This window comes from Phocoena phocoena, chromosome 11, assembly GCF_963924675.1.
Source record: "Phocoena phocoena chromosome 11, mPhoPho1.1, whole genome shotgun sequence".
Lineage (NCBI taxonomy): Eukaryota > Metazoa > Chordata > Mammalia > Artiodactyla > Phocoenidae > Phocoena > Phocoena phocoena.
Window position 1 is genome coordinate 66046696 of NC_089229.1, and position 20692 is coordinate 66067387.

General features: G+C 42.5%; 1 protein-coding gene across 1 annotated transcript in view; it reads left to right on the plus strand.

The window, feature by feature from the left end:
- Positions 1–20692, plus strand: part of SLC38A1 (solute carrier family 38 member 1) — a 45269-nt gene that overhangs the window by 2671 nt on the left and 21906 nt on the right. The window contains exons 2-3 of the mRNA XM_065886968.1: positions 6281–6356; positions 6643–6758. Coding sequence (XP_065743040.1) covers positions 6281–6356; positions 6643–6758 — 192 coding nt within the window. The remainder of the gene's footprint in view (positions 1–6280; positions 6357–6642; positions 6759–20692) is intronic.

A 20692-nucleotide genomic window follows, 5' to 3' on the forward strand; every position in this document is an offset into this window, starting at 1 on the left:
GTGGTGTGATGCGTTTATTGCTTTATTTTATCTCTCCTCTTTCATTGACATGGTTTATGAATTTTCCTTCATTTCTGGCTCTAGAACAATGAAAATTTAAAAACAACATATTACAGCATGAAGCCAAAAAGGTAAATAAAAATCAAAGAAGACACCCACACACACACACACACACACCCCCGTGATTTCTGCAAAGCTACACCTAATACTTCTGACTCTTCTGTTAGCTTTTTCACATTGGTGGGAGGAAGGTAAGCCCAATTATATGAATCTAGGAAAACCATCTCCCAAAACAGTGAACTTCTAGGTAACAGTGCCTTTTTTTAGGAAGCTAGAGAAAATGTTGAAAACAAATGTTGACTTCTCATTAGCTGGCATATAACTGATAGCTTTGCCTGGAAACTCCCTACTAGGATACCTTAAGAATCATTTTATTAAGTTTAGTTAAAAATAGAGTAGAGGGGCTTCCCTGGTGGCGCAGTGGTTGAGAGTCCGCCTGCCGATTCAGGAGACACGGGTTCGTGCCCCGGTCCGGGAAGATCCCACATGCCGCGGAGCGGCTGGGCCCGTGAGCCATGGCCGCTGAGCCTACGCGTCCGGAGCCTGTGCTCCGCAACGGGAGAGGCCACAGCAGTGAGAGGCCCGCGTACCACAAAAAAGAAAAAAAATAGAGTAGAGCCATTTGGGCATTAGGACACCTGCTCTTATTCCAGTTCAGTTGTCTTATTTCATGCCCTAATTTGTGGGTTGTAGTCACAGAAACCTATACCTGGAACAGCAAAGCCTTTTTTTTTTTTTTTTTAACATCTTTGTTGGAGTGTAATTGCTTTACAAAGCAAAGCCTTTTGAAATGTCCACTGGGCCAGTACTGCTGACATTTAATGTGCATGTGAAACACCTGGAAACCTTGTCAACATGCAGGTTCTGACTCAGTAGCTCTGGTACCGGGCCTGAGATTCTAATTTCTCACAAGCTTCCAGGTGATGCCCTTACAGCTGGTCCATGGACCACATTTTGAGTAATGAGCTCTAGACATTCTTCTAGACGTGGGCTTCTTGAGAGAAGGACCCATCTTAATCATTTCTATATCTCTTGTACCTTGTAATGATATGGTAATAGTGCCTGGAGCAGGGCAGGCATTACAAAGTATTTGTTAAATGAAAGAAAGAGACAGAGACAGACAGAGAGAGCAGTTAAGTGCATGGTTTGGATTTCAACTTATATTGAATCCTGGCTCCATCCATAGGTCTTGTGTGATCTTGTACTTTAAGCCTTAGTTCCATCCCTGTAACACAGGGATAAAAATAATACCTGACCTCCTGGGATTGTTGGGGAATATTAAATGCGATGCTGTTTGTAGGTTAAGGACTCAGGCTGTACCGTCAGCCCGCTTAGGTTCAAATCCTGGCTCGGCAATTTAGTTATAATGTAACTTTGGTCAAGTTACTTAATTTTTCCAAAATGGAGCTAAAAATAGTACTAATCACATGCAATTATTGTGAAAAGAGATGAGAAAACTCATGTAAAGCACTTGACACGGTGTCTGGCAAGAGTAAGTCTTTTAGTACGAGGCAAGTCTCTAACAGTAAACGTGCAACCCTCTTTCTTTGGCAAGCACTTCTTTCTTCTGCACCCAAGGACTAATAATACCGTTTTAGGTTTGGGATGATTGTTGGTTATAGTTATCTTAAAGTCGTTGAAATATTAATAGATTATCCTAGCTGTAGCCAGGCAAATATTCACATATTTTAATATTTATCTACTGTTGCCCTAATCTCCATGAATAGTTATTGTTGTTATGACCCAGGAAGCTTCTAACAAAATTTGAGAGTCTTTCATTAAGGTATTTCTTAATGAGGAACTCTTGTCACTACACCTTACATCAGCCTTTTTTTTTCCTTGGTCCCCGTATGTCTTCCGGAGTTCATGAACTACATTTGTATCATCGGGAGGACCCTTGAAAAGTTACCCCTTCTCTTCTGCTAATGTCTTTTCTATACCTTAGGGAAGAAGATACCATGACTTCTTCGCATATTCAGTTTTCATTTCAGAAAATTCTTCCCTGGCTTTAATTGCTCCTGCTACAACGAAAATCTGTTTTCTCCTATTTTGGGTAGAGTTTATCCACCAGATAAGGCTTTTCTCACCTCTCAGTCTTCTCTTTAAATGCCTATTTCTTTAATTCTTTCATGTTTTCCAGTCTCTCAGTTACATGCTTCTTTCCTCCTTTTCTCTTTTCCTTTTTTATAGACTGTTAGTTTCAGGGAAAGAGCTAGGAAAGGTCATTTAAGTTCAACCACTCATCTCTTTTGTGTTATAAATCTTCCAATGGAACACTATAACCTAGTAAGAACCTGATTGGTAGAGATTAAAATAGGAAGATTATCTTCCCATTGTACAACCCATCCTTAACTGGATTGTTGTTGATTGATTTTTGGCTTCAAATAACTGCTGTATATTGCTTGTCTCCCTTCACACTACCTCAGTGTAACGCCTCCATCCTTTTTAAGGCTTTGTCTGTTGAAGGTCAGCATGACAGCCACTGTAGATTTTTGTTTTGTTTTGTTCACAGAACAATTGGCTACCTAAGAGTTGATCAGATTCTGCTTTATGGGTACAGAACGACCCACTGAAAATGCTTTTTTAATCATACTTTCATCATTCCCAAGACCTCATGTCAAAGGCACCTTCTCCAATAGTGCATTTTTAAGTCAATAAAGAGGTCTTTGCCAGAGGGCAGTGCTTTTTAACGTGAAATTGCATTTTTAAGATGGTGAGACAACAGAAACTTGTGGTAAGCTGCTTGACCTAGTTATTATAAATGGACTTTTCCATTACAAAAAAAAAAGTTTGGTTTTATTTTGTTTTAAAAAAAAGTTTGCAGAAATACAAAGCAAAGATCGAAAGGCAGAAGAAAAAGTTGAAATACCGTAAAGAGAATACAGAGGCTTTATCTGAGTACTCTGTTCTTACTGAGCGAGATTTCCCTGCAGCCTAAGCTACTCCCTAGTTCCTCAATGGAAGAGGCGCATTTGGTTTACGGAGGGTTCCTCTGAGTTGCTAACACATGGGCAGGTACATAGAAGGAGGAGCTAAGGGAGTGAGAACATGACACCACCACTCTGGATGCCAGATGAGCTTAGTGCCACAGTCTGTGCTACAGAAAAATCGTAAATAGATCAGAGTCCGAAAACTGCGTTCAAACCAGAACATCAGCAGACTCATGGAGGCTGAGGGTTGTGAACGGGCAGGAAGGCGTTGGCAGAGAGGAGGATGGAGGGTCTCTTGAGGGGAGGGTGGATTCCTAGCGGTACTTGTTTCTCAGCCTCTATTCTCAGAATGCCCTGGTCTTATCTTGATCCTCACCGCCTCTTGGGAAGACCATTTGGAAGAGCAGGGGGAGCTAAGACTGAACAGTGAGGCAAAATCAAATTCAGCAGTACCTGGAATTTGCAGGGCGAGCAGTTTGGACTCGAAACTTTTTCAGTGGGAGCACCAGTGAAGATTTTGGGGAAAACCTATCAAGTCTTGCTGTAGAAAGTAGACAGAAAGAGGCAGAATCGGGAAGCACTCAAAGCACTACGTGTTTTAATGTGCTTTTTCATGGTTACTAATCACAACAGCTCTGCAGGTCACTTGCATTATTCTCATCCTGCAGACGCGCTGCCGCAGAGAGCTGGCAAGCATGCAGGGGCCTCTTCTTCCTCCCCTTCCGTTGCAGTGTTTGACCCTGTTGAATGCCCCTGCATCCAGGTGCCTTTGATCCGGTTCTTCTCTATCAGTCTTCTGCCGCAAGTCTGGGGAGCATTGGCAGGCCAGGAACTTAGATCTGCCATAATAGGAGGTTTACTGGTGTTTGGTTTAGTTTATTTGAAAACGTTCGGGGCTTTCCCCTTAATTTAAAAACGATGGAGATTCTCTTTGAAAAGCAAGTCTCTCTGCAAGAAAGGCAAACAGGGGACCTTCTGGATAATGATTCGGTAGACTTGAGTTGATTGTTAAAATTAGCCTGATTGTATACAGTCTTTTATTTAACAGCCACACTAAATATGAGTCAATTTCAGTTTGGGAAGTCCAGCACCCCCATTTCCTTGGGCCGCCTGGGTGAAAAGGAAGGCTGCTCTCCCGGTCCCTCTCCAGCCAGATCTGTAAACCTCAGTTCTTGGGAAAGATTTAAAATGTTAAGGGCAAAAGAAGAGCCAAGGTTAGAGAACTGCCAGATGGGTCTCCAAAGACACAGCTTTCATTATGTCATTCTCTTGCTAAGAGCCTGCAATGCTGTTTCTCAGGCCTCGGCCCTTTAGTTTCCTCGGGCTAATCCCACCCAGTAATGGTTTTTCCTTCTCTGGCTTCCTTATCTCATCTCCATTTTGCATGGCCTGATGTTCCTATTCTGGTGTTAGCTGGTCTGGTCTCTCCTCAGCTGGAATGTCAGGCCCTGGGTTTAAGGAGACCAAGGTTTTCTTCGCTTCCTTTTCATCTCTGACAGTCACTGGACAGGTCCTAGGCAAAGGCAGATGCGGAAGGAAATAAACCGCAGGCTGCGCTGCTCATACCAGGTGGTGGCCTCAGGGCAAGTTCATAGTATCTATGTTGCCTGGCTTTGGTTTCTCCTGGCGAAAGAATGCAGACCCGAAGAATATGGATTAAAGATGTAAACGGTAGACAAATAAAACCAACATTAATGATATATATCTTTCATTAAAACATGGTTTATGGTGAAATATAGCCTCATTAGAAAAAAGCATCATATGAGGGCTTCCCTGGTGGCGCAGTGGTTGAGAGTCCGCCTGCCGATGCAGGGGACACGGGTTCGTGCCCCGGTCCGGGAGGATCCCACATGCCGCGGAGCGGCTGGGCCCGTGAGCCATGGCCACTGAGCCTGCGCGTCCGGAGCCTGTGCTCCGCAACGGGAGAGGCCACAACAGTGAGAGGCCCGCGTACCGCAAAAAAAAAAAAAAGCATATGAAAATATAATGTATAGTTTAAAGATATATGCCTCTTTAAGATAGTCCAATTCAAGTGGCTTTATATTTATTAGTGGAAAACGCACTGATTATTTCTTACTTAGACCAGATAATAAAATTTCCAGAAGGAGAGCCGAAAAGCACCCCTAACATGTCTTAACTAATACATGTAGCAGTTTGCTTATGAATAGACTTTTCTTTGACAATAGCACTTAAAGTTCTGATATTAATCCCGAATGTATTTGCTGGTCCTTAGAGCATTCTGAATTCCTCCTTCTGTATATTTGTGTATACTGTACTCCATTCACCCTGTCTGAATCTTTCCCACGTGTTGCTCTTCCTCTGTGCCTGGAGCTGTACTGATGTTTTACATGTACTCTCATTTAATTCTCCCAGTAACACTATGAGATAATATAATAGCGTCGTTCCCGTTTCACAGATCAGGAAACTGGGGTAGCATACTCAGGCCCTCAGAGCAAGTGAGAATTTGAACTCACGTTCTGAATCCCATGCTTGCTTTAAGCCCTACTAGCTCTGCCTCTAACCATGGACCATATGCCCTGCTTCCTCCACCATAACTTCCTGTGGGCTACTGCTGCATCACTTATTACACACCCCCATATCTCCCACATTGCCTGGTCTAGTGACTTGCATATAAGCAGGTGCTGAAAGAATGTGTGATGGGAAAAGAGTTGTTTTCCTTTTTGCTGGGGGGAGGGAATTCCTATGTAATAACTTTGTGCTCCAGGAATGTGAGCTCAGAAGGAATCCTGCCTCCAATATTCTTTTAAATGCCAGCTTTATAGTATTCTTGACATCATCTAATTTTCCATTAGAGAACAATCTAGAGAACAATCTGTAGTACTCTTGACATCATCTAATTTTCCATTAGAGAACAATTTGCATTGCATATAATGTTTTAATTTATTAGTATTAAAATGATTCAAAATCTATAGCTCTTTTTGACTTATGGTTGTCTTTCATTTCCTCTCAAGATGAGCACCTGCTGTTTGCATTGTTTTGTGCTAAGTAGAGTGAGGGATATAAAAAGGAATGAGGCAAGGTGTCTGCCCTTGGAGCACGTTTAGTTTATTTGGTAAAACAAGAATGTGGACAACGAACACTGGCAAAAAAAAAACCAAACCAAAACAAAAATGAGGTAGGGAGAGTGGTTGAATAGGACTATAAACTCTTAAGTAACTGGTTGATAACTTTTTATGTGTGATGTTTTGGTAAGTAATAAATCATTTAGTCATGATGTTAAATTTTCAAGTCATTATCATGAAATTAAATCATAATACGTCTCTTTACAGCAAGTTTATTTCCGATCGTGAAAGTAGAAGGAGTCTCACGAACAGCCATTTGGAAAAAAAGAAATGTGATGACTATGTAAGTGTCATTATAATAAAGTTTGCTTATTTTTTAAAATTACATAAATTGTGACAGATGTTCAGTTCATCCAGCGTAGTACCAAAAACATAGCTATTTATTCACCGGGTTATTCCTCGGAGCCTATGTATTTTCTCCTGAAACCCATTTTTAAAAAGTAACTAGACCACTAAGAAAGGATTCCTCGAACTTCATTTCCCTGTTGGTTCCTGATAGTGCTTTCTTTAAAGGCTTTGGCGTGATGATCTGTCTTGAGGACTCTTTTGCTTAATGTGTCTCTGTTCAGATTCCAGGAACAACCTCCTTGGGCATGTCTGTTTTTAACCTAAGCAACGCCATTATGGGCAGTGGGATTTTGGGACTCGCCTTCGCCCTGGCAAATACCGGAATCCTACTTTTTCTGTGAGTGTTGACACTGCCGTACCTTTCATTTAAAAAACTGTATTTTCTGTATGTTTCTGTTCATACACAGAAGACATTGGAAATATTTCGAAATAGTTCTTATTTCTTTCTGTGTTTTACTAACTTGGCTAAGTTACAGTGCATCCTTCTATATTGTTTGTTTTGAATGATTTTCCAGGAAGCACCTCATGTTTATAAGAAAGTAAAAGGAGAAAATCTTTTCATTAATCAAAAATACCAAAATAAGCACTGGCAAAAAGGATAAAAGATTTGAAAATAGCACTTTTTGTATTTTTGGACTCTAGACTTGTCACTTTAAATCTCAGCTATCAATAAATGGTGAAAATATTGAGGTGTTCAATCCATCCAGTCACCACTTTGGTATTGGATAGCTGTAGAACACGTACTATATCCAAAGGTAACTGCAAATTCGTTTGTAAGAAATATTCAAGAAGCATAGACGTTTTCAGTGTTTTAGAGATGAGAAATTATTCTGTACTTTCCCCCTGAGATTCAGTGAAAAGAAAACGGGCAATTTTCTCCTGAAATAAGTTCATCTCAAACTGTTGAATGAGATTTTCTGCAAATGTACACAGGGCTTAATTTCAGTTGGAATGAGATGAAGACAGATCATACAATTTATACCAGGAAAATTCCCACCCAGCCTGATTTCTCAGACCTCAAAGGAGTAACAAGTGGTGCTTTCACCCCCTGACGACACTCACGCTCTTTGCTGGGCTTGCCCAGTAGTCCTCATTGCCAGATCCATCATTTCCTTGGAAGCAGTGACCAAGATGTCTTCTAATCCTGCAAGTTGTGTTTATTCCTTTAAAAAGACTTAGAAGACTGTGATGGAAGTGCATTGCTACCCATTCCACTACTCAAGCATCAGAAATGCCCATCCAGGCTGCACCATATTGGTCCACAGCACTAGGGATTAATATTCATACTTTTGTGTGTAAACCCACTAGAGGTATCCATCCTAGAATCAGAACAACTCTGTGTAGGACAGTGAATCTAATACATTACCTTCCTCTTGTCAACCTAACCAGTAAACCCAACTGTAGCCTCCTTGCTTTATTGCCCCGGCTGGATCTTTCTAGGTGGTCTTTCTGTTTACGTATGTCATGAGCCAAGTGGCAGGTTTTAGGGTAAAATGACAGGAGTTGGATAAAATATTTCTGTGGTGATACTTTTTTTGTATATGTGAAATTCTGACCCTGTGACGATACCATAGATGGAGTTTGAGTAGCTACACTTGTGAAATTCAGTGCATTGACATGAAACATCTGACTGCTAATCTCAACTCCTCTTCTGAATTGGCTGTATAGTCCAGCAAGTTACTTAGCTATTCTGAGCTTCAATTCCCTACCCTGTGAAACAAGGAAATTGCACTAGAAAAATCTCAGAACTCTGTTAACCTCCAAAACCCTATGGCCTGTGACAATGTTCAGTCATTCCAAAGCCGGAAATATGTTTGGTTTGGACATGTGTTTTACACTGATTGCTTTCTTTTTAATTATTGTAATATATCAAGTAGTTATATGTTAACATAGGATAAAGAGTCATTTCTTTGGTGATGATAACAAGAACAACTCTTGTGGCTCTTACTCTATGCCAGAAACTGCTCAGAGTGTTTTTGTTTTGTTTTGTTTTGTTTTTTTGCGGTACACGGGCCTCTCACTGTTGTGGCCTCTCCCATTGCGGAGCACAGGCTCCGGACGCGCAGGCTCAGCGGCCACGGCTCACGGCCCAGCCGCTCCGCAGCATGTGGGATCTTCCCGGACCGGGGCACGAACCCGCACCCCCTGCATCGGCAGGCGGACTCCCAACCACTGCGCCACCAGGGAAGCCCTCTTCATCTTTTTTATGTAGCCAGGGCTTTTGTTTTTGTCTTTTCTGGACACTTGCCAAATCTCTTTGTTCCCAGTGTTTCTCAATGCTGTGTCTTGCTGTGTGCCTTTTTTCCTCCATTGTGTCAGGCAGCTGGTACATCTTTTCTTTTAGAAATTCATGGTCTTCAGTTCTGGGACATTTTCTTACATTGTTGTGTTGATGAATTCCTTCCTTCTCTTTCTCTTTTCTCTCTTTCTGGAACTGTTACCAAGATTTTGGACCTTCTGGACTAGCCCTCTAACTCTTTATTCTTTCCTTTATTTTCATTTCTAAAGTTTTTCACTATACTCTCTGGAATATGCCACCAATTTTTTTCCAACTCTTTACTGAATGTTTTATTTCTCTTATTATTTTTTTATTTACAGGGGCTTTTAAACTTTCTTTGAATGTTCCCTTTTTATATTATTTTGTTTCTGTTTTACAATTCCATTGTTTTCTCTGACGATTCTAGTAATGGTTTTTCTCTGTTATGGAAAATTTCAGACATCAAGTAGAGAGTCTAAAATATCCCTGTATTCCCTTCATCTCATGACCATGCTTGTTTAGTCAGCCCCTCACCCAGATTGTCTTGAAGCAAATCCCAGCCATCACATCGTTTCATCTGTAAATATTTCAGTGTACTTCTCTAATATATAAGGACTGTAAAAACATAACCATGATATGCCATACCCAGAAAATTAACCACAGTTCCTTATATCATCAAATACCCAAACAATATTTAAATTGCTCTGCTTACCTTATTTTTCAAAAGCAATTGGATTGTTTAAATCAGTACTCAAATAAGGTCCATATACTACAATTGGTTGTTATGTGGTTTAAGTCTCTTTCACTCTATAGGTTCCCCCATATTCTGTTGTTCTTTTCTGCACAGTTTATTTGTTGAAGAAACTGGACCATTTGTCGTATTGTGTTTCCCATAATCTGAGTTCTGCTGATTGTATCCCTGTGATGCAAGTTGATTTTTCTGTTTGTTTTGGACTCTTTCATTTTAGAATTTTTCCTTAGATGTCAGGTTGCCCTTCTCTGTCTGCTGTATTCAAGAATTGCAGGGGGTGGACTGGAACAAGGCTAATTGGAGCCTGGTACACATGAGTGGGGTTTGTCGGAAATAGCTTCACTAGAGGTGCTGTCAGTAGCCCTTTCCTTGGGGAACCAGCCGTGTCAGTTTCTTCTTGGCTGTTCAGATCACCCAGGGAAGATCTTCCAGTCACCTGCCTGTAGGGTCTGGGCACTGCTGCCATCTTTATGGGAACCAAGTTGGGGGAAAGGGCTTGGGTGAATATCTCTGTGCACGTGTCCACCCAATCCTAGTTTTCATTACAGAACCCCTCCCTCACAAGTTGTGCTGAGTCCCTCACTCGGAGACTTACATTTTATACTTTTCAGAGAATATATTTTCTGTATATTTATTTATCTTTTGCCAAGATGGGAGAGGAGCAGTCACTCTGCTTTACAGAGTAGGTGCCTGGTCTGGGGAATCTAGCTATTTCTTGAAAGAAGTTCAACAGATCCTCTTTATTTTAGTTCATCCTGTCCATTGTTCCCTACTTCCAGTAATGCCACCAGGGCCTTTTGGGAATTCTGTGGTGTAAATTGGATTGGTCTTGGCTTTCTCCACTGCCAATTTAAGACTCAGCTCTGTCCACTTTCCAGCTTCTGAATTTTTGTTACTATCGTCTCTTCTCTCCTGTTCTTACTATCCTAGCAGTTTTATGCCTTAAGAAATCGCTTTACTGGATTATTGGGACCAGGGGAGCAGGAGTAAATTCTTGTTTTCAACCTACCATTCCTGGAATTTGGTTGATTTTTAGTTATACTGGTTCAGGGATAAGTGATCTCTTATCTCATGACTCCTCAGTTTCTGATTGAGACAAAGAATTGGGTAAAGGTGACTTTTAGAGTTGCCGGAAGATTTCCTCTGGGTAAAACTCTCATAGGTTGTTTGGTTCTTTGCAAGACGCATGAATAGCAAGCACAACACACCAAACCTTCAGGTTAAAGCTCATGAAGGTAGTTGTATAGAGACCCCAACTTACAAGTTTTTCACAGAATGCAGAGCTCTCCTACCTCAGAACAAGGGCTCACTCTGTGTTATAAAACCAGCTGTTCCCACAACTGCTCACGCCAAGAAGCAGTTGGCAGGAAGAAGACAATTCATCTGGTACAGGGCCCCGTTCCAGACTCATATTGGCCAAGGCAGAGAAAGAGCCCAAGGCTGTCCAGGCTTCTTTAGAAAAGCAGCTGGGAAGGCTCCTCTGTGTCTCACTGAGGCTGGGTGCTGGGCTCTTCATTGGAGTCATCTGGAAACTTGCTGGGGTGATTTCTTTTTGCTGGATGAGTTTGGGGCTCATTTTTGGGGCCTGACTATGATGGCTGTCATTCCTGTTTAACACACGTCTGATTCAGTTCGATTCAGTGAATTCAGCCCTATTATGAGAATGCTGTGAGGTTTTGTGTTATCCTAAATCCTGAGGCCTTATAATTGCATCGGAGGAACCGGAAGTATGCTAGTGGTGAATCTCAGTGGACAGTTGTTCTAAAGGTATATGTTCTCTGTTGGCAGTAAAATGGGGCTGTTCCCTGAGGCAGCAGTTTGGGGATGTGCTGAGGCACGGGTAAGGGTAAAATGCACCTATTGAATTGAGTTTTCCTGAGTGGGATCCAAGGGAAAGGCAAAGGGTGCTGAAGAAATCTCTTTCCCCTGCGTCCTCCTCTTCTATTGCTACTCTTTTCCCACAGCTTCCCCATAACTCCATCATAGCAAAAGTGGGAATTAAAAGTAAATATTGGGCTTCCCTGGTGGCGCAGTGGTTGAGAGTCCGCCTGCCGATGCAGGGGACACGGGTTCGTGCCCCGGTCCGGGAAGTTCCCACATGCCGCGGAGCGGCTGGGCCCGTGAGCCATGGCCGCTGAGCCTGCGCGTCCGGAGCCTGTGCTCCGCAACGGGAGAGGCCACGGCGGTGAGAGGCCCGCGTACCGCAAAAAAAAAAAAAAAAAAGTAAATATTAGCACAGAAGAATGATGGCTTTTGTTTTGTTTATTTCACATTACCATCTCCCCAAATAGGAAAGTTACATTTTCTAAAGATTCCTATTAAACGCATACATGTTATAGAGAATTGATCTCTGAAGAGCATGTGACCTCCTCACTGTGCTAGGTAAATGAGAGGTTTATTACACCGTATGGAATCTGATAAAGTAATAGATGCTTTATATTTTCCCATAACTTCTTAGCATGTATCATTATTATTTATTATTATTTTAATCATGTAACCTTTAAGGTTAAAACCATGAGAGTGTAATTCATGACATTGCTGGGAGCTCAAAGAGATGTCATAGTTTATCATAAACACTGAGTTTGTAAACAATCTGTTTGAAATGATCATTGTGAAACAGCGTTACAGTCTGAATGAAACAATCGTTTAAATTTTATTTTGGTTGATTATAATTCCTGCCTTTTTCTGGTGTCTTGCATTGTCTTTCTCACTGGGGTAGTGGTTGTGAGAATAAAAAAGATAATGTATCTAAAAGCACACTTTGAAAAGTGGCACGCAAGAAGACATTTATTAGTTAGTACAACCCTATAGGGCTGCTATAAGAAACTGAGTGAGCGTGTGTGTGTGTGTGTGTGTGTGTGTGTGTGTGTGAGAGAGAGAGAGAGAGAGAGAGAGAGAGAGAGAGAGAGGGAGAGAGAGAGGGAGAGAGAGAGGGAGAGAGAGGGAGAGAGAGAGAGAGAGACGGAGATGGAGAGAGTACCAGCAGTGCCTGGTACATAGTAACACTATGTACTAAGTGTTTGTTAAAGTATTAATTAGGTAGTTACCAAACAATAGTTAACATTTATTGAATGGTAACTATGTATACCATGTTATCTCATCTAATCCCCACCAGCAACACTATGAAGTAAATGTTAGCCCCATTTTACAGATGAAGTAACTGAGGCTTAATAACAACTTAGAAAATAGGGGAGCCAGGGTTCCATGTTCCATCCAGGATTTCTTGAGTCTAGAACCTGAGTGATCTAAGACACTATACTGCCTTTTAGTGATGCCTTCAGAAGCCAAACTTACATTATTAATGTACTTCTTGAGACAAATTTTATTCTTATCAATGGATACTTGCAAGTTAATCCTTTAGCTCTTTAAAATCACCTTGTAAAATCAGTCAGTGTTCCTGAACTATTTTACGACTGTTCCACCAAGAACCGTCACCTTTATTGTAATGAAAATAGTTCAGCAATACCAAGGGTACGAAATTGTGTATCAGGGGTGGCCGTGTTCCTGGTCACAGCAAGTACGATACATGCCTCTAGTATATTGTGAAACCAGTAAACTTTTTGAACTGCTTCATGTTTGTCATATCTGTGCCTGACTTTGCCTCATGTGCTGTTTAAGATTTCCCACTGCCCTTGAACTTAATTCCTTCCAGGGCTTTAACTAAACTTTTTGTAATTAAGAATTGAAAACCAAGAAATAGCAAAGTCAAATAACACCAAGTTCGTTATTAGGGAATTGGTTAAACAACCATAGTAGTTCCATAAAATGGAATGTTAGACTACTATTTAAAGGAGTAAGATAGACTTACATGTACTGGTATTGAAAAATTAAAAACAAACTGAATATTGGGTGGAAGTGAGGATGGGGGTAGGTTGCGTAATATGTGCGTATATTACACAGACTGTTTGGGAGGGTAAACAAGACAACTGTTGACAGTGGCTACCTCTGGAGGGTGACACGCGGTCTGGGGGTGGAGTGGGAGTGGAAAGTTTATACCCTTTAAAGTATCTTTCTACCATGTGCTTTAGGGGAAGAAACTAGTTGAGAAAACTGTTTTTTAGAGAACTTCAAATCACTGCGATAAGATTTTTCCTCTTTCTCTTTCCTGCAAAAAACTTGAGAAAAAAATATTTTCGGTGTCACTATTTAGACCACAAGAGCTAAAATGAGCAATCAGTACAGTGCCACCTGCTCCAAACTGCACTTTCACCACACTTGCCTGCAGACTGCCTTTGCATCAGCTACACCAGCCTCCCTCTCTTCTGTAGGGGCCGCCGGCACCGTGCCCATCACCTCGGCCCTTCTGCCACCCCCCTCCCATGCCGTCCCTGTGCTTCTGAATCCTGCCGGTCCCGTGAGACCCAGGTCCGATGCCATCTCCAAAAGTGTTTCTCTGATCCTCCCAGGTGGAAGGAAAGATCTCCCTTCCTTCTCTTTTTGGTGTAGCCTTTATCTTTCTAATAGCAGGTATTACTTCCATTATTTAGGCGTATATATTTTTGTTCCCTATTGAACACTGAGCCCTACAAGGGCACGATTAACGTCTTCCTTGTCTCTCTCCCCACGACAGGATCTAGAACAGTGGTTGCCTATAGCTGATTCTCAATAAAGTTTCCCTGAAATGAAAGAATATGTAAAAATTAGCATAGTCTTACAAGGCTTTAGGGCAAACAGTGGCTCTCATAATTTTGCAAACTTAGCAGAGGGAAAACATCAACTCTGAGGTTTAGTTCACCTTCAGATTTAAAGTAGGCTCTGGAGATGTAATGAAACTTAAAGAAGTTTAGGAAGGGACTCACCACCCATTTATTACTTTCCTGGGAATGCCTCCTTCATTTGAAAATTCAAAATGGTTAGAGACTGTTAAGGAATACTGTACGAGGTTAGCGCTGCATTGCTAAAAGGGCGTTTGTTGCTAAATTGCTGTTTGCAAAAAGGACAGTAATTGTCATTGTCAGTTTATAGCAATTACCTTCACTTTGTGGTGGATTGTTTGTTCCAGGTGTAGGTGAATTCTTCTCCCTCTCAGTATTTACCTTTGTGACCATTATCACTTACCATTATCCTGCCACCAAAAAGATGCAACATTGTATTGTCTACAATCACAGTGTTTACAAACAAATCAGTAAATAGCCATGCCGGTAAAGATAAAAATATAAAATGAGGACTCTATAAACGAAGATCAGACTACCAGGTGCCTTCTCTCTTTAAATTCTGTGTTTTACAATTCAGCCTGCATAAGGGGTAGGCAGAAACGGAATTAGAACAGACCCATCAACACATTGCCCTAAGTCCTGTTCAGATATTATAGTTATTTGATCGTTACTATCGTGTCACAAAAATGAGCTTCTTGTTCCTTCAAGAGGTTTGCAGTCTCAGATAACTGCCTCAGCATAGCTCTCTGGAGTTTCTAAATCATTTTCAGCAAATTCTACCAAATTGGAGTGAGATTGCAGTGTACCTTTGCAAATACTCTGTATGTTCTCGAACTGTCATTGCTCTGTTACTTTCCATATATTCCCAAAAGTTTGAATCACACCCACCAAGGTGATAATTTTGCTTTTAGCAGTAACAAAGATGGTTTGTGTGATATCTCTCAAGTCATTCCTGGTAAATGTTGTCTTCTCTGTGGGCCCCTAAGCAGGCAATTCTTTGCCTCCTAAGGAAAGACCAAATTGGATTTTGTGATATCAAAACAGGGCGATGAAGAGGAAGTCAATAGGAAACGCTGCTCTTCTGATGATCCGAGGAGGTCCCTGGGTGGAGGCACACTCACCTTACGTCTTACGTCAGTCACTTACTTGTTTTCAAAATTCTTTGAGTTATAGTCTCCGTTCCTTAGAAATGATTTGAAGAGAAAGTTGTTGTCCTTCAGCTGGCAGCAAAAATCATTGGCATCAGAGTCTCTTGTTTGGGAACAATAATACTGGAAGGGGAGCAATGCACATTCAGGCTTGCCAGCATTAGAAATACATGTAGAAAGGACAGCGGCAGTGCCATTGAACTCTATTGAAATTCACTGGATGAAGAACTTTTCAGAAATGGGCAAATAGGAAAGGGGGAAGGGGTGTTGTGCTGAAAATGAGTGCCTGTTTTGTAAACAGAGTTGGCAAGTGTAGGCGATGGGTCCCACCCACTGTTTTTAGAAGTTGAGCAGTTATGCTTAGTTGATGAGTCATCTGATATGTGTCTGATAAGGGGGGTTCCAAGAAATCGATTCTCTTGGCCCCAGAGACGTAGGAGTGTGGTGTGTGTGTGGTGTGTGTGTGTGTGTGTGTGCGAGTGTGCGAGAGCGTGTACACTGAGCTCACTCAGTCCTGCCTGTGCTGTGTTGCATCGGGTGCCCCGGCACTACCCAAGGACAGCAGCGTGGCCCCCGTTTTGGGGCCCCGTGTTTTTCTTAGTCTGCAAGAGGCAACTTAACTAAACGGTCTAAGGTTTTAACAGTACTGTTCACGGCCATGATGTGTAGAATGCCTTTAACATTTACTCTTCCGGGTTACAGTAGGACAGATGTGTACCTGCACAGTTGATCCAAATTAGTCCAGAAGTTTGGATTTCCCAGAGTAGCTTGAACTTTTCTTACTCACAGAGTGGTAGTTGGTTTAGTAGATTAGAAAACTGCCCTGATGTGGGCCAGTTAGTTTTGCTTTGTTCCGTGGCCACACGCTTCACCTTTCATCAGGCACATGGTATTAATGATCTACATCTGTATCAGGGTCGGCAGACTACAGCCCAAAAACCAAAGCCACCTGCAGCCTCTGTTGGTATGGCTTTTACTTTTTTAAAGGGTTAAAAAAAGAAGATAGGGGCTTCCCTGGTGGCGCAGTGGTTGGGAGTCCGCCTGCCGATGCAGGGGACGCGGGTTCGTGCCCCGGTCCGGGAAGATCCCACATGCCGCGGAGGGGCTGGGCACGTGGGCCATGGCCACTGAGCCTGCGCGTCTGGAGCCTGTGCTCCGCAACGGGAGAGGCCACAGCAGTGAGAGGCCCGCGAACCGCAAAAAAAAAGATAGTTATAAAGTATACATTGTTTCGTGGAATCTTTATAACAACCCTATTTATCATCCCCATTTTACAGATAAAGAAGCTAAGATTCACAGAGGCTGAGTAACTTGCCCAGGATGACACCAGTTGGGTGTGGGATGGGGGAAGGGAGGGCAACGAAGGTGTATTCCTCTTAACCCTCCCATCTCTCCTTAAATGTGCGTTGTTACCATGGAAACAGAGTTGCAAAGTGTGAATGGAGCCCGTAATCCATCATTCCTACTGGAATGGAAGTCCAAAATGCCCACCAAGTACAGCATGTTCCTTTACCGAATGGTTATATGGAATTTTTGTCACTCAGGAGTCACAACTTTAGAGTGTGATAAAGGGGGCATCGTTTTGAAAGGTAAGGATCTAGGTTTGAGGAGAAGAGAAACCAGTGATCCTTGTGGAATGGAAGAAGAGGAAGGAAACCGTGTCTAGAGTTATAAATGGAGTGCCCACAAAACCGATAGCCTTCTACCAAGGACTGTAGGTAAAAACAGGAAGTGGTGGTGGCATCTGGTTTTCTTTCTTGCTGGTACAACTTCCTCATTTAAACTCAGCCCTCCTCCTAACTTTCTTAACTTCTCAAAGCATCAACTAAACTGATAAATTCTATTTCTCTCCGCAAATCTCTTTTAAACACTTCTTTCTCTTTAGGATTGTATTAGATATTATTTGGTTTGGTCACCAGCGATGCATATTCCTTTCCTCAGACAAAACAAAATATCTAATCAATAGTGAGGCTAGTTTAAGAGAAACTTTGCAGCACAGAAGTTCGATTTGCCTACACGGAAAGAAATGGAATTGTACAAATAATTGATCCTCACCTGTTCCCTGCCCAGGCTTTAAAAACCATCCCTTTCATTCTCTAGTTCAATTTGTAAATATTACAAATAATCACATGCTACTAGATCCTAGTGTGCTGGTCCTCTGACCCTCAGAATGTTGAAATTTAATTAGGATGTAGTGACTAAGAAGTCTACTTTGGGTCTGAATAATTAGATGTTTCTGCTCCTTTCCATAAGCATTTCTTGAGCTCCTTAAATGAAATAGGGACTATATTAATTAGCTTGGGGCTTAAACAAATGCACACACCCCAAAAAGGGTTTGGAATAATAATACTTTTCATTTGAAAGTTTCCTTTATTTTTCATTTTAATAGTGTTATTGCAAAAGTAAGATAATCATTAAAGACCGTTTTGAAAATGCATAAAATAAAGTATCAAGAAATCACCCAAAGTCTTACTGTTAAAACAAGCTCTGTTAACATTTTGGTATATTTTACTCTAAGTTTTTTGTCTTCTGCTTGGGTCTTGCTTTTTACACTGGCATCCTTCCGTGCACATTTGACTTTGGCAGACAACAGAGCACGGTGGGTAAGGACTCGAGTCAGATTAGCAGGGTTTGAGGGCTCTGATGCTCACTTTGTGACCTTGGACAAAATACTCAACCTCTCTGAACTTCAGTTTCCTTATCTGTAAGGTAGACAGTAATAGTACTACTTATAAGTGAAATATTGCAAAGTACTTAGTGTGGGCCCAACCTAGTGAATACGCTTAAATTTATAATTAGTGGTGATCAATAAAGTGTTTTATTAATTATACTGAATTCTCATTGAAGTAAATGAAAGCTCTAGGTGTACATTTGTATGTAAAATATAATTTTGAATTTGTCAAAATATTTATAACTTCCCCATGAATTAGAGTCTCAGAACAGCTTGTCCCGCCTCCTAATTTTCAGACGTGTCTTCTTCCATCTAAGCTCTTGTTAAATAAACTTTCTCTGTGTGCCCTTTCCTCTCCACGTAAGCCTCTCCCACTGGCACCCCACAGGAACAAGGCTGCACCACCTACCTGCACGTACCTTCCAAACACCCTGCTTCGGACTGCAGCCTCCTCTACTTCCCTCCAAGGGCTCCCCCTTGGATACTCCCACTGTGCCTGGCCTTAAATGTCATTGAGGACCTCTGTACTTCCTTCCCTGTCCAGCTTAGATGCCACGGTCCTTCACTTAAACCCCTTCAGGTCTTCCCCACACCTGAAATTCCCTTCCTCCACTGGTGCTCTGTCACACTGGCCCGGAAAAGCCCTGAATCTGAGCTCTCTCATCGTACAGGTGGGTGACACTTTAACTTCATCCTCGGTGAGCTCTCCAGCCCTTCCCTCATCCCCCACTGGCACTCTCTTCAACAGTGTTTTTAAATCTTTATTCACTTCATAGAGATATTTCTCATAGGAAGAATGGGGGTGGAATGGAAGAGCAGCAGAGTGAGCGGAGATCAGAGGTGAATGAGAAAGTGGGGAGGAAAGTGCAGCAGGGCAGAGACAGCCTGGAAATGTGGAAGAAAGGAAGGAGGTAGAAGAGAGCTTGGGAGAGACCCGCACCCCAGGGAAGGACTGGAGAAAGATGATTGGCCAGAAAACAGAATGTTTCCTGCCATTGGTCCAATTCCCTTGTCCTGGGGTTTTACATTTTCTTGTAGATGATGAGCATCTATGTCTGTGAGTTAAGGAGTGAGGGGCTGTGGTTTGCTGGGAGATGATGTTAGATAAAAGCAGGACAAGCAACAAAGACCACTTTTCGTCCAGCAGGGTAGTTTTTATGTGGGCTCTTCTAATCATGAGGATGGTAAAAGTTTTATATTTTTTAATCAAATAATTCATTTATTCATCAAATATTTATTGGTACATTTTATGTGCCAGACACCCTCCCAGGCACTGAGGATATCAAAGAATATAGAAGCAAAGGTACTTGCGTGATTAAATAACATTAGAACGTTAGGATACTTTTCAATTCAAGAAGGATTTTGTGGGCACCAAGGGGCGGAGCATGGGTGCTCCGGCCCTGCCTCGGGTGCCAGCACGCATCTGCAGAGCCCTATGGCTCAGAGACACCCGCGAGCACAGGCTGAGCATGGTGGGAGCGGCGGCCACGTGAAGCCTCATCGTAGAGATGCTGCTGAGACCAGCCTGTCCTAAATGACTTGGTCTGTCTTGGTCTCAGAGAAAAACACCAGCTTGTCAGTCGGTTCTTGGGCAGGGGATCTCCAGAACTCAAAGGAAGGTTGTGTAATTTTCTGGTGAGAAAAAGAAGAGGAACTACAGTAACAATTCACGTAGTAATTGCTTACTTGGATGGAGTGCCTCCCATGTGATAAGAATGAATTGCTCATCCCTCCTTTCTAGCTCTTTCTTCTTTGATTTTTTTTAAATTCATTAATTTATTTATGGCCGAGTTGGGTCTTTGTTGCTGCGTGCGGGCTTTCTCTAGTTGCGGTGAGCGTGGGTTACTCTTCGTTGTGGTGCACAGGCTTCTCATTGCGGTGGCTTCTCTTGAATCGGAACACCGGCTCTAGGCGCGTGGGCTTCAGTAGTTGTGGCACGTGGGCCCAGTAGTTGTGGCTTGCAGGCTCTAGAGTGCAGGCTCAGTAGTTGTGGCGCACGGGCTTCGTTCCTCTGCGGCATGGGGGATCTTCCCGGACCAGGGCTCAAACCCATGCCCCCCGCATTGGCAGGCGGATTCTTAACCACTGCGCCACCAGGGAAGCCCTCTTCTTTGATCTTGACCCTCTCGCAGTTTCTGCCTTCTCAGATGAACAGCTCCTACTAGCTTGGAATGTTATTAATGAATTCTTCCCCTTGGACCTTCTCCCAGGAGGATGCAGTGGCCCTGTGTTCCTAGAGGAGCACCACTCACCAGCGTAGACCTGACTCATCCCTGCTGTGGGCTCCGGGGCCACTGGAGCTCTGCTGAGATGCCTGTGCCCACCCTTGGTTACCGATGTTCCATTTTCTTCTCAAAGCAGAACTAAAAAGAGACAAGAAATTAACAGAAGCCTGGCTTTTTCCTAAGAACCTGCAGAAAGAGCTGTGCCCTAAGGTTGGGAGTGCAGGTGGAGGACAGATATGCTAAAAGTAGGCCCCAGATCCACTTTGCTAGGCCCAGCTCAGCTCCTTGTTTGGGCTGAACTGACCACAAAAAGGAAGATTATAGCTGTGCTCTTAGGATTTGGGATGGAGGGCTTGGCCTAGGGATTCACAGGGTTTCAGCCTATCTCAACCAGGTGTCAGGGTCTCCCAAACGATCTCAGGCCTTGCCCTTGTGGCTCCACCCATGGCACCCTGTCAACCAAGACCATTTATTTGGAAAACCCAGCCCCTCCCAGTTAGACGTTGACCCCATTGCTCCTTGCTGAGTTGTATTGTTGATTTGTAGTTCAGGGGTACAAAATCA